We start from the raw sequence: 15972 nt of genomic DNA on the forward strand, positions 1-15972 counted from the left end.
CACAAATAATCGTTCTATACAATGTTTCTTACAAAGAAAACTTACCTAAATGCTATAATTTTTATCCTCATTTCAAGATGTTAGGTAATTATTCACCTATTTTGAATTTCCAATAATGGTTTAGAATTATTTATATGTCAAGCTCGCACCGGGGAAGTTACCACACCCTCACAGAAAACCGGCGTGAAATGGTGGCATATTAACAGTATGCTACCGTGTTTCGTACGGTGAGTGAGGGGTCCGGAGACTTATTTAGGAGAATTATTTATATGTCATAAATAGTACCTGCATTGCCTATACATTGCAAACTCGTTGTGCTATATCACAAGGTTCATCACACACACTAAACTCATTAATTGCAAAACCAAACAATTAACACTCGAATAGCACATTTCAATTTAAACTAAAGATAAAGAAAACGACAAACGTATTAAGCTTACATACCCCATACTTAAACATTCATAAAATACAAGAACCATGCCATCAAGACAGTCTTTGTTCAAAGCTTATCACACTAACTATCGCAGTTAACAACAGCCATAATACGTTTTGTGGCGAAATTTGCATAAAAACTGCTAACGCGAAGTGTGAACGACATTTGAAATACCTACTCGACTAACTAATTAGAAATTTCACAAGTACAAAATTTACGTTTAGTATTCGGAATAACATGACAGCGTTACTAAAAGTTAGGCCTTATCACGATTCACGACCCAAGTCGAAATTAACCTAGAAATGAGTTCATATGTAATTTGTACATGTATTACCTTACTTAAATTATCATACACTTTGTGGTACGTTTCAATATTGAAATGGCATTGAACATTCTAATATTTTTCCATCAAAAAGGACCAACTATTTCTTTAACTTTTTACATCTACCTCTGCCTTTAACAAACTACGGAGCCTTAACCTCTCCCCTTTAACCTTACGGATATGTAAAACATTTAAAAGCAAAAACATTACTCGCATAACGGTGCATTTACATCAAACGAGCGAATGCTCATTCTTCATTTCTTAACCCACTCTTTTGAATTATTTTAGTGTATACAGGCGTAGAGCATTATTTGATATTTCGTTGATCTTAGTGCGGTCGAAAAGATTATATGCAATGTACTAATACTGAACAACACTGTATACAATCGTTAACACTAAAAGATCAGGAAATAATGCTCTTACTCTTGCTCTAGCTCCGTTTGATGTAAATGCACCGTAAAACGAAACCAAGTGGCCAAGACGTGTGCGAAGGTAAAATGGCGTCATCGTGTACAAGTAACCATCCTTGCAAGTTTCGTTAAAAATAAACATGAACAGTTGTACTTTTCGTACTTGGAATGTTAATTCTTATGTATTTCCGAGTAAATTATTGTTACATAATGGCTGCATCTACTGTGAAAGCTTTAAGACATGGACTTCTTTAAGACCTTTTGACAGGATGTAGGACAGAAGAAGATTAATTTCGCAAGTTAAACGAAAAGAAGCTGCGCACGATCATTCGATTTGAGCATTTTAATCCTTGTGAATAATCACATGGATTAAAATTAAATGGTCTGTTCAAAAATCGTATACTATCAAATTTTCCTTTAGTATCTTGATTTTGAACCTTATACATATCACACACAAAAAATATCAATAAAGATATCTTATAAATATAGAAAATGTCCAGTCACTGCAATAAATTGAAACGGGAGCTGATAATTTCGACTGAGAAGACTAATTTTCCACGGAGAACACGAAGATTGATTTATCGCCTCTAAAAGCGAATGTATACCAAATTTCACAAGCGCTAAACATCGTTACCGAAATATAAAACGAGTAAGGAATTCTTGGAATACTTTGAGTGGCACTAATTAGTAATATGATGCATATTATATAAGACTATCTAATATATAAAAATCAATGCCACTTTTCGTTGTAATTCCATAACTCGAGAACGGCTGAACCGATTTCGATAATTCTTTTTTTATTATATTCCTTGAAGTACGAGGATGGTTCTTATGTAGAGAAAACGTTAATATGTACCACGGGCGAAGCCGGGGCGGACCGCTAGTAGAGTATATAAAGCTGTTGACTTAAATTTGGCATGTTGTAATCAACAACAAAGTAGATAGATATTATTTCATAGCATTTTTGTCATAGAATACGAAAAGAATTAAGTATATATTTTAAGTCTAATATCTATGTGTCGCAAATGTTCATGTATAATATCCTGATACCAAACACAATAGTGTATTCAAATTCTCTATACCAGAGAGTACCATAATCTTAAATCTAGTCAAGCAATTAATATAATTACAAATGTAGATTTTTACCTCGACAATAAATGAATCGAGACTTCACCTATGTTAATACAGAGATCACACTTCCAGAACAAAATCTTATAGATGCTAATAATAATTTGGTTAATATAATGTTTTGTTAGAATAAATTATATGTACCGTTGCTAATGCTATCTCTGATGATGTAACATTAATCATTATAATAACAAGCGAATTGATTAGATACTCATTAATTATTATGAAATGAGCAGCACTTGAATTTAATTAATTAAATATGTCATTCAATTTTAAGATCTATTACTGGTGAATAGAGTTGATAATGAATACAGGTATTATGGAATATGTAAATCATACTGTGAGTTTGCACAAAGAAATTAACAAATGGAGAGTCTATTAGAATTGATAATATCATAAGAGATACTTACGATTATCATATATATAGTTAAGTTAAACATGTTTATATCGACCTTGGCTTATTCTGTATTAAAAAAAGTTTTTTACAACTACAAAATGAAGTAATAATTCTTAAATATATACCTACTACTATTATAAAGCTGAAGAGTTTGTTGAAATACTGGTCCGATTTGAAAAATTATTTCGGTGTTAGATAGTCCATTTATCGAGGAAGGCGTATCATTACGAACAGGAGCGGAGCCACGCGGGTGAAACCGCGAAGCGCAGCTAGTAACATTATAATATTATAACCAGTAGGTACTAATTTATGTCTGTTTCTGTGTGTATAATTCCGATTAGAGGACATTTCTAAAAAACAGTTCCCGCAACTGAGAAATTAAGAAACCAGTTTTAATTTGTGAAGCTCAATCTGAGTCACAAGTCACAATGCAAAACCGGTTTCTTTATAGACTAACCAAATAATCTAGATAAAACCTACAGTTTTTTTACATAACACACATTTATGACTAAAATTATATTACGCTGATGTCACATTGATAATATAAATGTGGACATTATACATTCAAGGTGACCGATGGAGATGGTCACTTTTTGATTAAATGGAAACCAGTTTTATTTATAATTATTGTCAGTAAAAAGAATTAATGTTTTAATGCGAATGTTTTTATTATGCGTAGGTACTCTCGTTTCTTGAAGCCTTTTAATGGCATATATTATTATGCATATTTCATTTATAATCAGGTCTTGCTATGACTTAAGAGGTTTAAACTTCTAGTTTATTCCACAGTAAACATATACATAACATGTATAAACTATAAATATTAAATTTGTTTGATTTTTCTTAGTGCCTATTAAGAAAGAAAGAAAGAAAGAAACATTTATTTAACTCCACAATACTTATACAATGTACACAATACAATTTAAATTAATAATGAAAACACAGATAACAAACAATTTCAAACAAATAAAAAACAAGTAAACAATTAAAATAACGATAGGTAACAATCTTATTAGTACAGAAAAATAAAAAAAAAATAAAAAATAATAAAAATTAATGTGAGAAACAGTAAGTGGAGCCAAACAGTAAGTGGTGTATTACGCTATTTCTAAACATAACATACGTCTTTCCCTTTATAAAATACGTGATATCAAGAATACACTTTACTTTCATTTTCGTGCTTCAATATTACTTAATTCGATCAAACAGGTGTATTTTGCAACACAACGAAGCTACAATCAAAAATTTACTCTACATCATTGTTATTAGGACAATATTCGTTTACCACCTCGATCATTAACATAGTAAATATTTAAGCATTATATTACAATCGGACGTCTCACCTGTTAGCATTGTGAAGAAAGAGAGGTGGGATTTCTTAACTATGTCGCAATCAATGAATGACAACTCAATGTCGATACTTTATCAATATTATCACACACATTCCAGTAAATATACACATGTATAGAAATGTGTGTCATGCAGAAAACTTATATGTACATGTTACAGGTATTACAGAAGATATCTTTAGTTTATATGCAGTACATTAATCCTAAACAAATAAAACAGAAAAAAATAGACAACAATACTATACTCTTCTCTAGGTATTGTTTAGTTTAATGTTAAGCATTTCTTAATCTACTACACATTATTAACATCATATCCTCAATAAAACTCACTTTTTATTCACCCCACTAAATCATTCGTCAATCCAATAAACGTTGACAAAACTTCAATGCAAGCTTACACAGTTGGCGACCACTCGGTCATTACCAAGGAAGCAGGATATCCAACCTAAATATAGACGGATGAACCCCCAATCTATAATTACAACGTCCATACCCTCTCAACCATAATAACATACAAAAATAACGCCCTATTAAAAGAACATGAGAGGCAAAGCTAAACGAATAAAACGCTAACAGACCATCAAATAAATCAACTTTATATGAAAGTGAAACGTATCGTTAAAATAATAAACAGTTCCGTTAACCTTCAAAATTATGTCAATGTTAATCGGCTATAACGCTTTTATAAAAAAAGTTATTTACATTTTAACGAATGTTAGCACTTATTAAATTTTTTCTATAATATGCGACACTGGGAAGCGAAACGCGCTGTTCCTTATCATTCCTGGAATCGTAGAACTCATATTCGCCTGAAAAATATAGGCCAGCGGCAAAGACATAAAGGAAATTATTAGGAATTTTGTGTTCATTTTTTTATCACAGCTTATCCTCAATTTTAGTGACCCTTAATCATTCTAAATAAAGATCTGTAAAGAGGAAACTGACAGGGGTTGATCCATGTACACATATTCATAGTTCAGAGGCATTTATCATACACATAGATAATCTCATTTCACACCAAAGAAAATCAAACAATTCTAACAGCTTTTCCCAACATGTGCCACAATAAACTTTATTCCTATACGAGTATTGAACTCAACATAGAACCGTTCCATTGACCCCATAAAGTTGCAGAACATCCATAAATTCACATTTATAAAGCCGGGGAAAAATAAACAAGTCGGAATACCGCACAATCCTTTCTATTTCGGTGCGCAGACGCCGCTAATTAGTGCTTCCGCCGGCGCCTAAATTATGCTTCGACTTGAATACACGTGGATCCAAAATTCGTTACATCCATCTGAGTCAGATAAAAGCTTTGAGATAGCGATTTTGAGACGTACAAAATTTGATAAATCTATGCGATCTTTGAAGTTATAAAACACGCATCATACGTAAATTCAGTAATTCAAAACACAGTTTTTCTATCCTATATTTATTCGTATACAAAACGTTAAAAAAGTCATAGGCGGAGATGTGATATCACATAAAATCGCTCATCACATGATAACAAAGATAGAACACACGTTCTTATAGACAAAAGGCGATAGATCTATAAAACTGTAACACAAACACCTGACGTTAAACCTCTATCACTCAAAGAAGAAACAGTACAAAAACGTTTTAATTGCTAGTAGTCACTGGATGATTTACGACAGCACGTAGGTAATAGATATACAAGTGCTAAAGACTGTCCATCACGGTAACTGTACTGGGGACAAAAAACTTACAGTTATTTACGCCGGATCTAGTCACGAATTCAATTGAGACGAGAAATACCCTCATCGAGAGAATACTATATCTAGTGGACGATCTAATACATTTATGATCTTTGAAATTGATATAAAAAGCCTTGACTTGATAGGAATATATAGCTATGATGTTGGAATGACTTTAAGAATACTTTTAAATAAAGATGAGTAAGAACATGTTATTAAACTTATAAAGATTCAAGGCGGTAAACAAGCTGATCCTCTTGACATTGACCAATGGATATCACATTGGTAATTATTAAATCTTTATATGGTATAAGTTTGATGTGATGATTATAACCGTAACTAATGAATCATTAAAGATTGTGAATAAACAAGTTGATAGATAGACCATATCAAATTTATCAGTAAAATGCAAGCAAGAGTCACAAAGCATTTTGATCTATTATCTACTACACGACGTCCAAAGATGTTGATTTGTAAAAAACATCATCTAAAATTTCACAGGCCATAGAAACAGAATCATCAATTACATACAATTGGAAACGAAAAAGCATTCTAAATCCAACCGTGACGGAATCGAAACATTGAAATCTTGCCGAGAGATGATCCTATACTTTCCTCTCGTGACTCATACATTCGCTTTTCGGGTGCGGCGCTCACGCGATGTTATTGTGTGACATAATAATATCGTGTGTTCCTCTCGTTCGCGTTGTAATACGCTTGGTGTGTTACCATATCACTCTTAATTTTAGTGTATTGTTGTGGTATTATCGACAATTTGCGTTGACTGGTCACTGCGAAAGTTACAGTGTTTCGTTAGTTTTGAGGTTAATTACCTAGCCTACATAATAGATTTCATTGCTGTTATTCGTTTCTACTCTTCTTTACCGAAGACGTTTTGGTTAGTATAAATTGTACTCCGATAACGTAGAGAATTATTCCATGCATAATTACTTGAAAGGTAATTGTAGGTGATCCAGAAAGTACGTTCACGTTTATTAAAAGCAAAACGAATCAGGCATTCGTGCAAATTTCACACAAGCATGAAGCACCCTACCTTGAAAAACGAAATTTCACGCATATTTATATTGTATTACACACTACCATTTCTAACTTGAAAACTAAAAATACCTAACAGGAAAATAGTCTTATAATAGACTATTTTCACTTACCAGAAACGACGATAGACTAACAAAAACTGAATATAGTTGAAAGGGTCCGTAGCTACTGGTGTCAGCCGGTCTAGGCAAGGAGCCGGTCTAATTCCTCGCCATCAGATATGTTTGAAGCGTATTAAGCAATCATATATGGTAAACTAACTATAAAACAGCCATTAGCAAACGGCATGTTAATATTTCGAAGTTATTGGCACGAATACTCGCAAGTCTATATAATATTATGTATGCTTATGTAATCTGTGAACAAAGAGGCCTTATCGCAATCTGCTTAATACCCATCCTTTGTTATCTTTGTAACTGCTAATTAAGCGAACAAATTGAAACTAAGTATGTACTTACTATATTTCAAACCCATATGTATATTGTATACATCAATGATATGCATGTATGTATATGCATCAATATTCATACGTATGAAGATTTTTTTCAAATTCCCTTCTTGAAGTCTTCTTTGCAGATACAAAAATATTCACAAATTAAAGAGTGCAGTGAGGATCATTTAAAAATTTAAAGCAAATGTTAAAAAAATGTTTGCGGATTTTTATACTGTAGCCTCATTCATTAATAGCTGGAAAAATTGAAAATTTTCCTAACCAAGTTACAGAATTACCTATAAAATACTTAACCTAAAATACCATAAAATGTACTTGAATAATATCCTATCAGAATAAGCAAAACATCGTTATAATTCGAATCCTCAACAACCAAATCGTCCAAATACCAATTTCACTTTTAATGACACAATCAAAAACAGGAAACATTCACGCGAAATTTACATAACTATCATAAATTAGTTAATAACAAGTTCGTACGCTTTATTGCTTCTGCGTAATTAATTTATCCGACCTTCGAAAGATACAAAACCGGTTGACCTAAACCGTCTGTTTTTATCGTAATGCAGTTCGTCAATAGAATATAAACAAAAAATATTATGATAATCAACAGCGAAAAACCGTGACACAGGTCTTGGTCTTCCTTGGTCTTGTTTCATGAATTTGCATTTTTTTTTAATACTGGAAAAGAAAATATGCAATTAATGCAAAGAATAAAAGAGCACTCTATATACGAGCACTATATAGTGATCATATTATATTATTGTTCATTTACAGATATAAAATATTCGCAAAATAAGATATAAAATTAGCACAAACAAACAATGACTACCAAACCCAACAATGACGTCACTTTATACTAACACTAGTCTACTATATACAATGTACATTCATTATCAATATAAGATAAATCTATGCAGGGGCTATGACTGATATGCCACATAACCTAGAACTAATGAGAGAGATTATAAATAGACACGCACCAAAACAATGGATGTAATACCGAGAAGTCTATGAAAAACTCATCACAATGCAAGGTGAAAGAAATCGGAATTCAGTCTATTATCGTAACTGAGAGATTAATGTTTATAGCAGACACTTCGTGGAAAATAGTTATGAAAAAGCATTGAATCTATATTTCAAAACATTAAACTGAATTTTCTTATTAGGATTTGTCCTGAATTGTGCTTATGTAGAGAAACAAGTAAAGGTAGAGACAAATAGAGGCTCTTCTTCTCTTCTATTGTAGAAAGCCAAAAATCACTTCCCTAAGTATAAAATAGAAGTAAAAACAGTAGTAGAAGAAACATTTTTTGGATTTTCACAAAGTATAAGACATTCTAAATCGATTAAAATAAAGAGTCTTTATAGTTTCCTTACAAGCAATAAACCAGGCATCCTGCCTTATCCATTGAACAACACAACAAAAACAGCACACAATCTAGCGCATATTCCATCATTGCACATTCAATTCGCACCACAGGCGTGACTGAAGAGACTCCAATATGCAAAACAGTGCATCAATCCCGTTCGTCTGTTTATAATTCCGATGTAACGTGTGGTCACGCGCCGTTTCTATACACTAGCGCTTCATACATAAATACAGTGAAAGAGAAACTAAGTTTCAATGGGATTATTGTAGCACGGCCTTATGTTGATAAATTAAAGGTTGCCCAAGAAGATAAACGATCGGACGTGTGCAGAGTTGAAAAGGTCAAAACCATGTCTGCTTACATAGCGAATACATGAAAAGATTATGAAAGCGAAGGAAGTATAAAAACAAAAGAATTAACATTTCTGTGCTGTAATAACAAACAAGACAAAAATGGAAGTATCAACGATAAAGTTAAAAGAGGTATACCACATTTATGTGAACAAAATAAAGCACATAATAACTATGCTATAACTCCAGTAGGTATTTATTTATTTAGTCTAACTGTAGTCAGATCGAACCTGTGAATCATTACAAATATTTGGGACTAACTATAGACCATAATTTCAACTGGGGCAAACAAATTGAAGCCGTATGTGACAAACTCCGCGCATTCGCAGCTAAAATATATGCAATAGGGAACAGACTAACATACAAGGTAAAATTATTACTATACAACACCTTAGTTGATTCGATTATATCCTACGGCCTTAGTAGCTATGGCAGAACGTATAAAACTTATTTACAAAATATACTCAACCTTCAAATCCGCATCTTAAAACAAATAGTGCCAACTAGAATAAAAAAGAAATACGAAAACGATATAAGCAAACTTTTTAAGCACTGCAATGTGTTACCTATTTTCGAAAAAGTAGAAGTACATCTCTTAAAAGAACAACTTTTTAATAAAACATTTACTGAAAAAGTTACATCTCACAACCTTGGCACACGAAAAGTAACACAAAATAAATTATGTACTATCAGAGCCAATAACCGCTACGGCGAAAGAAGATGCTCATACATAATTCCACGTTTAATCAATAAATTAGATAATAACATTAAAAATAAAATAAACTGTAAAAATGTTAACCGTCAATTAAAATCATACTATATATATCACGTTTATAAAGACTCGGCCAGCACAGTAGGTGATCGCAAAAATTTTTTTCCACAAGTACCCTATTGTACATCATATTTTTTCTGTTGTGTAATTTACTTGCCATCTTAATGTATTTTTCAATGTAATTTCATATGTAATGTAACAAAATTTATATTAATCTATCTAGTATTTGTTTGACGTCTAGAATGCATGTGCACCACGATCAAATCGTGTCGATTTATGTGGTGTTTATTCTGTATGCCCAATGTATGTTTATTTTTCTATCAATAAATGGTTTAAAAAAAAAAAAAAATTATTTACAAAGGATAGCCAACAATAGGTATACGCAATATACGTCAAAATAGTATATTATTGGCTATAAACTCAACGATCAAGCTCCTAAAATTGGCTTTAACTCTACCACTTTAAAATTCGCCTATAACTTTGTGAAAAACCGTCGTTTGTACGGCAGTCTGTAACTATTATAAATTCAATTGACTGCGCCCGAGTCGGCTACAAGCTATGAAAATTAACAACCGGTGCTCTGCCAAAACTGCACAGGCTACGAAATTTATGAATTATTAAATCAATCCACAAGGAAATTGTTATACTCTTATTATATTGTTAGTTCTCCAAGAAACTGGCCTACTGTTATTATTGGCCACGATTCACGAAAACATTTTGTCTCGATCGAATCAAAGCAATAATTTGTTGTAAAAATAAAAATACCATCCTTAAAATAACATGTGGCCATTAAACGTTGTTTGTTTTGCAATACGTGTACCGACGAACAATCTAGAACTTAGCTACGATCCCCTTGAGAGGGAACACGATTGCCATTAATGTAGCAGATTAGCTTTGAATTTGCATTTTAATACAATATTTTCTATGTACATCCATTTTATTTTTACTTATATCGTTAATATTTATTCTCGAATTCAATGTTACCTTATATGCCTAATGTGCGCAATCAGATTTGTGTATCGAAGAAATGAAGAAAGTAAATACCACAAGCAGCGATTGCATTCAATGTCAATACCTACAATATAATACAATCAAGTCACTTGTAGAAATAAACATATTGTACATTTAAATGCTGATGAAATCACGAACTTTAATACACAACCAAAATAAATATCCAATTAAGCAACACAATTTAAAACACCAACAGGTTTCATATTGCTATGATTCTCGCGTTCGTCGCGCTCCACTTTTACACACCTTCATTTTACAAATAATAGGAATCGATTTATTTTCTGGAACGACAGAACCGAGCAGCGAATTCACGGAATAAGCACAAAAATGTGCCAACATCAAAGCTTGTACAGTTGACATTTGTCAAGAATTAGTCTAACAACGCGATAGAGACCGGCACGCGGTCTGCAACGTTGGACGAGTCACGTATGATATCAAAAAACTGTATAATAATAATTTAAGGCGACAAACATAAACAAGTTGCTACCCAATTTAAAATCGAGCCCAGAGAACGGACTGAATCGGTCATTAATAATTGTTTATAAAACCAGTTTTTTGGCAACACAGAATTGCGATGCCGTCCACCGAATATAGAAAATGATTTCATGCGTTTTGTTCTTTGCACACTAAAATAATCAGCGGTGCAAAACAGCTCTACACAAAGTGTCGATAAGGCCAAAGTCAATAAGTATTAATGAGAAGTATTTGATAAATTAGGCGTCGTCAAGGCCATCAGTGATGTAACCATTAAGAGCGTCGATAATAATTTTCAACTATGCTAGTCATAATGGTGACAAAATTTTATTGCCTCGTATCCGACATACGGGCTCGACTCTAGTAACCTCTATAATTGAGCAAGATGACATCACGATAGCCGCAAACGCGATAGAGCGCATATTTTGTAATTTAAAAAATTAACCTACCTTTCTTAGCTTGCTTCTCACGCTCCTTTTCCTTTTCGCGAGCTTTCTTCTCCCGCTTTTCGCGCTCCTGCTTCTCCTTCTCCAGTTTCTTCATCTCCTTCTTCATTTCCTTTTCACTTTTCTTCGACTTGGTGTCGTCGATCTTCTCGGACAGGATGAACGCACCCGTCTGGATCTTCGTGTCCACCTCCTCCTTCGGCCTCATCTTGAATCACGAGCACAATAAAACTCACGCAAGGACTTTAATTATAGACGGAATCCCGTGTCAAAACACTCGATATTATCGGGACGCCGTGAAAAATTCTCATTCGGCGCAAATCAACGGCGGACTGATAGTTTATCGTTTACGTGGAGCAGCCGGCCGCGATTGGCGGAACGATATCGCTGTAATCACTGACACCTTCGCTCGAGCGTGCGGTTCACACGTAGGCCGGTACGCCGTCACGCAACACCGACTGAGACGGAGCCTCGGCGAGTACTGAGCGCCGAACTCCGCCGACCCTGCGCCGTCCCGCGAGCGCTGCGCGAGCGACGCGTGCGAGCGTCAAACTTCTATAAATAAAGCCGCACTTCCTACATTTTATGGAATCAGAAGACGATTTATGGCCATTGATCCCGAGCTTTTCGCACCGCTGTGACTAAGCTGTTTTTTCGACGACATATTTAATTTTTTTTCAATGTCAAGGTCAAGATGTGATTGCAAGTTATTAGCGAACGCACAAGGTCAATTTTAATGTCCAAGGAAGTTACTTTTAACGAAAAAAAAAACAAAAACACCAAAGTAATATTTGAACTATACATTCGAATAATACGCACACTTGCAGTTTTATTTGCGATTCAGTAGCGAAAGCAATCCGGTAATGCAACGTTGAAACGAAACAAAAAGTTGTTTTGGAAAGTTGAGCGGCGGCACAAAACGAACGAAAAACATGCAGGACCGGGGCCTGGGAAGCGAAACCTTCGAGACGAGACGATTTATCGACTCATCACATAAAAAATCACTTGGACAGTGAACAGTGAAAATTGTGAAAGAGTTAAGGCTCTGCAGACTGTGTGACTCTATATTCCACCAATAATGTGCGAGGATATTATGTAGTGATAAATGTGTTTGTAAATAACCAATAGTATCAAACTAAATGAAGCGATTTGATTGATTCTTGTTTTCATATTTTTACTAAATACCTCTAAACATTGGCCTTAATCACTTTACACTAATTGAACAATAATAACAACTTCGATTGAAGTCTCACAAATGATACTTTCATAGTAACATAATACAATAGTTATTACGGCATATTAAAGTAAAATGATCTTATAATACTCTACACGCTATGCTGTTTATTTTTTTATTTCATTTTAATTCATTGTAAACATGATTTAATATCCAAGGTAGGATACTCGTCTTACTTTTTCTTTAATCTTCAACAAAGATTTTTCTTATTTAATTAGTTTAAAAAGCTATAATCACACGCATATTTATTATGTCAATAAAGATTTTTATCTGACATCGCATCATATTTCAGGATCCTGCATCTTATTACAACGAAACCGCAACTTAAGTTCCAATCAATCACTCAAATGGTTATGTCAAAATTACTCTATAGTCTACATACAACAAGTATATATCTTTTTACGATCCTGTAGCATAGAACACTGTTAAATTATTGTTTTAGAATCCTCCATCTTAGTACATCCAAACTCACCAATATTTGCATCAATCAATCTTTATTTATGTCAATACTCTATATACATTGACGATATCGTGTTTTTAGGATCCTGCACCATCTTGCATATTGTGTTTTGTGTTTTCCGGATCCTAAATTTTATTACATTCAAACTCACCAATCTTCTCATCAATCACTATTTACATGTCAAAACTATGTATTCGTAGATGGCCAATGTCATCTTTTCTGAATTCTGCACCATATATTATACTGTGTATGCTGTATTTTCAGGATCCTAGAGCTTATTACATTCAAACTCACCTATCTATCAATCATTTGACTTCAAACTAGGTCTATACACTGACAACAGTGACAAGTTTTTACACTTATCACCGCCGTGGTCTCGACACAAAAAAGTTTCCCAGAGGTCAGTCGAGCGTGGCGCGACGCTCTATTGCGGTCATGGTGTACTTTGCTCCGTCTAGGCTTATTGACTTTTGGAAATACCGAGATCATCATCTCGGTTTGTGTGTATTTGTAAGTGGAAGACGTTTGGTTGATTTCATACGTATTGACATAATTGGATGGTTTCTATGGATTGTCTAAATACGGATATGATGGTGTTAGCTTGATTTATACGTTTGGAAATCGTCGATTGCTTGTTTTTACGTACCGTCTTTACCATAAAGATAATTAAAACGTGTTTGATGTCTTTTTGGATTCGTAGACCGAAATATTTCGTGTGAAACGTAGTTGTTGACCATTTGGTTTAATGTATACGTACAACTTAATAAATGAAAACCATATCACTATCAATTTAATATTGGTATTTTTGCTATTTTAATTAATGACAGGGATAATAGAGCACACTTGACTAATCTTGTTATTTTACGTCATAGCAAACATACAAACTATGACATATTTTTTAACAAGATTAATTCTTCAACTGTTTTACAAATGAATCAATATTATGAGGTCATAAAATAAACTAAAAACTCATGCACTTAAGTCTTAACACGTCCAGCAGATCTCAACATCAATGTCAACATTATCTTAAGAAACAAATTTGTTCGCGTAATCTTTTTTTATTCACCTTGAAAACATAAAGTTTATTTAGCTTTTTTATTTCCATATTTTCCTTCAGCATGACTCACAATATGTGTATTTAATATAGGTAGGTATATAGTTTTTATACGAGATATATGAACCGTTTTTATGATGTTATTTAAATGTGCGATACGTTTCTTAATCGACCAGAGTTATTTTCAGATGAAAATGATAGCGTTTAAGGTTTTTATTTAAATAGATAGAGATCAGCTTAAATTATTTCATCATGTACCACTTTTTATCTGATAAAATAAATTATATTACAATTAAGGTAAGTACTATCCACCTATTCTTAGTAGAATTCGCACTAAAAACACTCTTGAAATAAGTTAGTACGTAGTAAGTTTAGGTATCTTTTTGAAGATAATTTTTGACAAAAAATACTAACTACTTTCGATCAAATCCTAGACCAAATTCAAACCCTTCACTTCTCAACTCACAATACACATTCTAGTAAAATATCCTCAAATGCCACGATAGTGAAACCCGAAAAGGAAACAGTTGAATTATGGCGACCAGTTCTAGCTTCACTTCCCGGTTTAGCAGGAACTATATGTGTCCGATTTATAGCTTATAGTGAAATAGAAAGTGTGTTCCATACGATGTGAAGGTACTTTGTAACAGTACCTATAAATACGTCTATAGATATTACATTCTGGTCTAGTAGATGCTTGCCCCTTTTCCATCTGGGTAGGTAGACATTTTTTTAATTTATATTTTAACAGGTATTGGCTCTCTATTAGAGCAATACTGTACTTTGTTGGATTTGCCTCCGATTATTTAATCGGCAGTACAGTAAAAATCGTCATGATCCGTTCTTGAAATTATACTCTATGTATATGTATGTAGTTGACCTAACTAACCCTTTCTTCTAAATGTAGAAATATCAATATTATATCAGTATTGTAACAATGTTCTCAAGGAATTTCGTTTAGCATGTTCAGGAAATAAAGCCTTTGTGCCATTTGATACCAAATGCGAAATTTCATATTTAAAACGTTGCGACATTTAAATAATTGTGGGAATTTGTTGAATTCTATTGTGGGTGAACTGGCAAATATAATATTATAATTATAAATTTATAAGTATATAGGTAATATAAGTGTATAATATAAGTGTTGACACTTTCAAATTCAAACTTTACACTAACACAAAATTTAACAGAATTTTTTTTTTTGAACACACTGCTCAGGCATTTGACCGCCATCTCACTTGATGGTAAGTGAAGATGCGGTCTTTCAGGTTAGCATGCCTGATCAGTAAGGTAAAGCCTATTACTATAGTATAGCCTATCACTTTGGCCTTGAATAGATCCAAATTGTATCTATCGGGAAACACGGATGGCGGTAGGGAGTTCCACATCTTCTATTCTATTCTATTCTAGTTATAACATATAGGCTAACTTTAATATCATATAACTGAGAACTTTCCTAACTATCCTATATAAATATACATTGATTTAAATCTGAATAGCGTATAAAATGTAATTTAATCTTATAATTTAAATA

The 15972-nt window shown here is 33.1% G+C and overlaps 1 protein-coding gene across 8 annotated transcripts in view; it reads right to left on the reverse strand.

Annotated features, from left to right (window-relative positions):
- The window catches only part of LOC123702860 (actin-binding LIM protein 2), a 118896-nt gene that overhangs the window by 85357 nt on the left and 17567 nt on the right, over positions 1-15972 (reverse strand). For 7 of the 8 annotated variants that reach the window (XM_045650692.1, XM_045650690.1, XM_045650686.1 and 4 more), the window contains exon 1: positions 11694-12185. The exons of the other annotated variant lie outside the window; for it this stretch is intronic. In XM_045650692.1, coding sequence (XP_045506648.1) covers positions 11694-11898 — 205 coding nt within the window. In that variant the 5' untranslated portion in view covers positions 11899-12185. Of the gene's footprint in view, positions 1-11693; positions 12186-15972 lie in introns of those variants that run through there. 8 annotated transcript variants of the gene reach the window in all.

Source organism: Colias croceus, chromosome 24 (assembly GCF_905220415.1).
Source record: "Colias croceus chromosome 24, ilColCroc2.1".
Taxonomy (NCBI): Eukaryota; Metazoa; Arthropoda; class Insecta; order Lepidoptera; family Pieridae; genus Colias; species Colias croceus.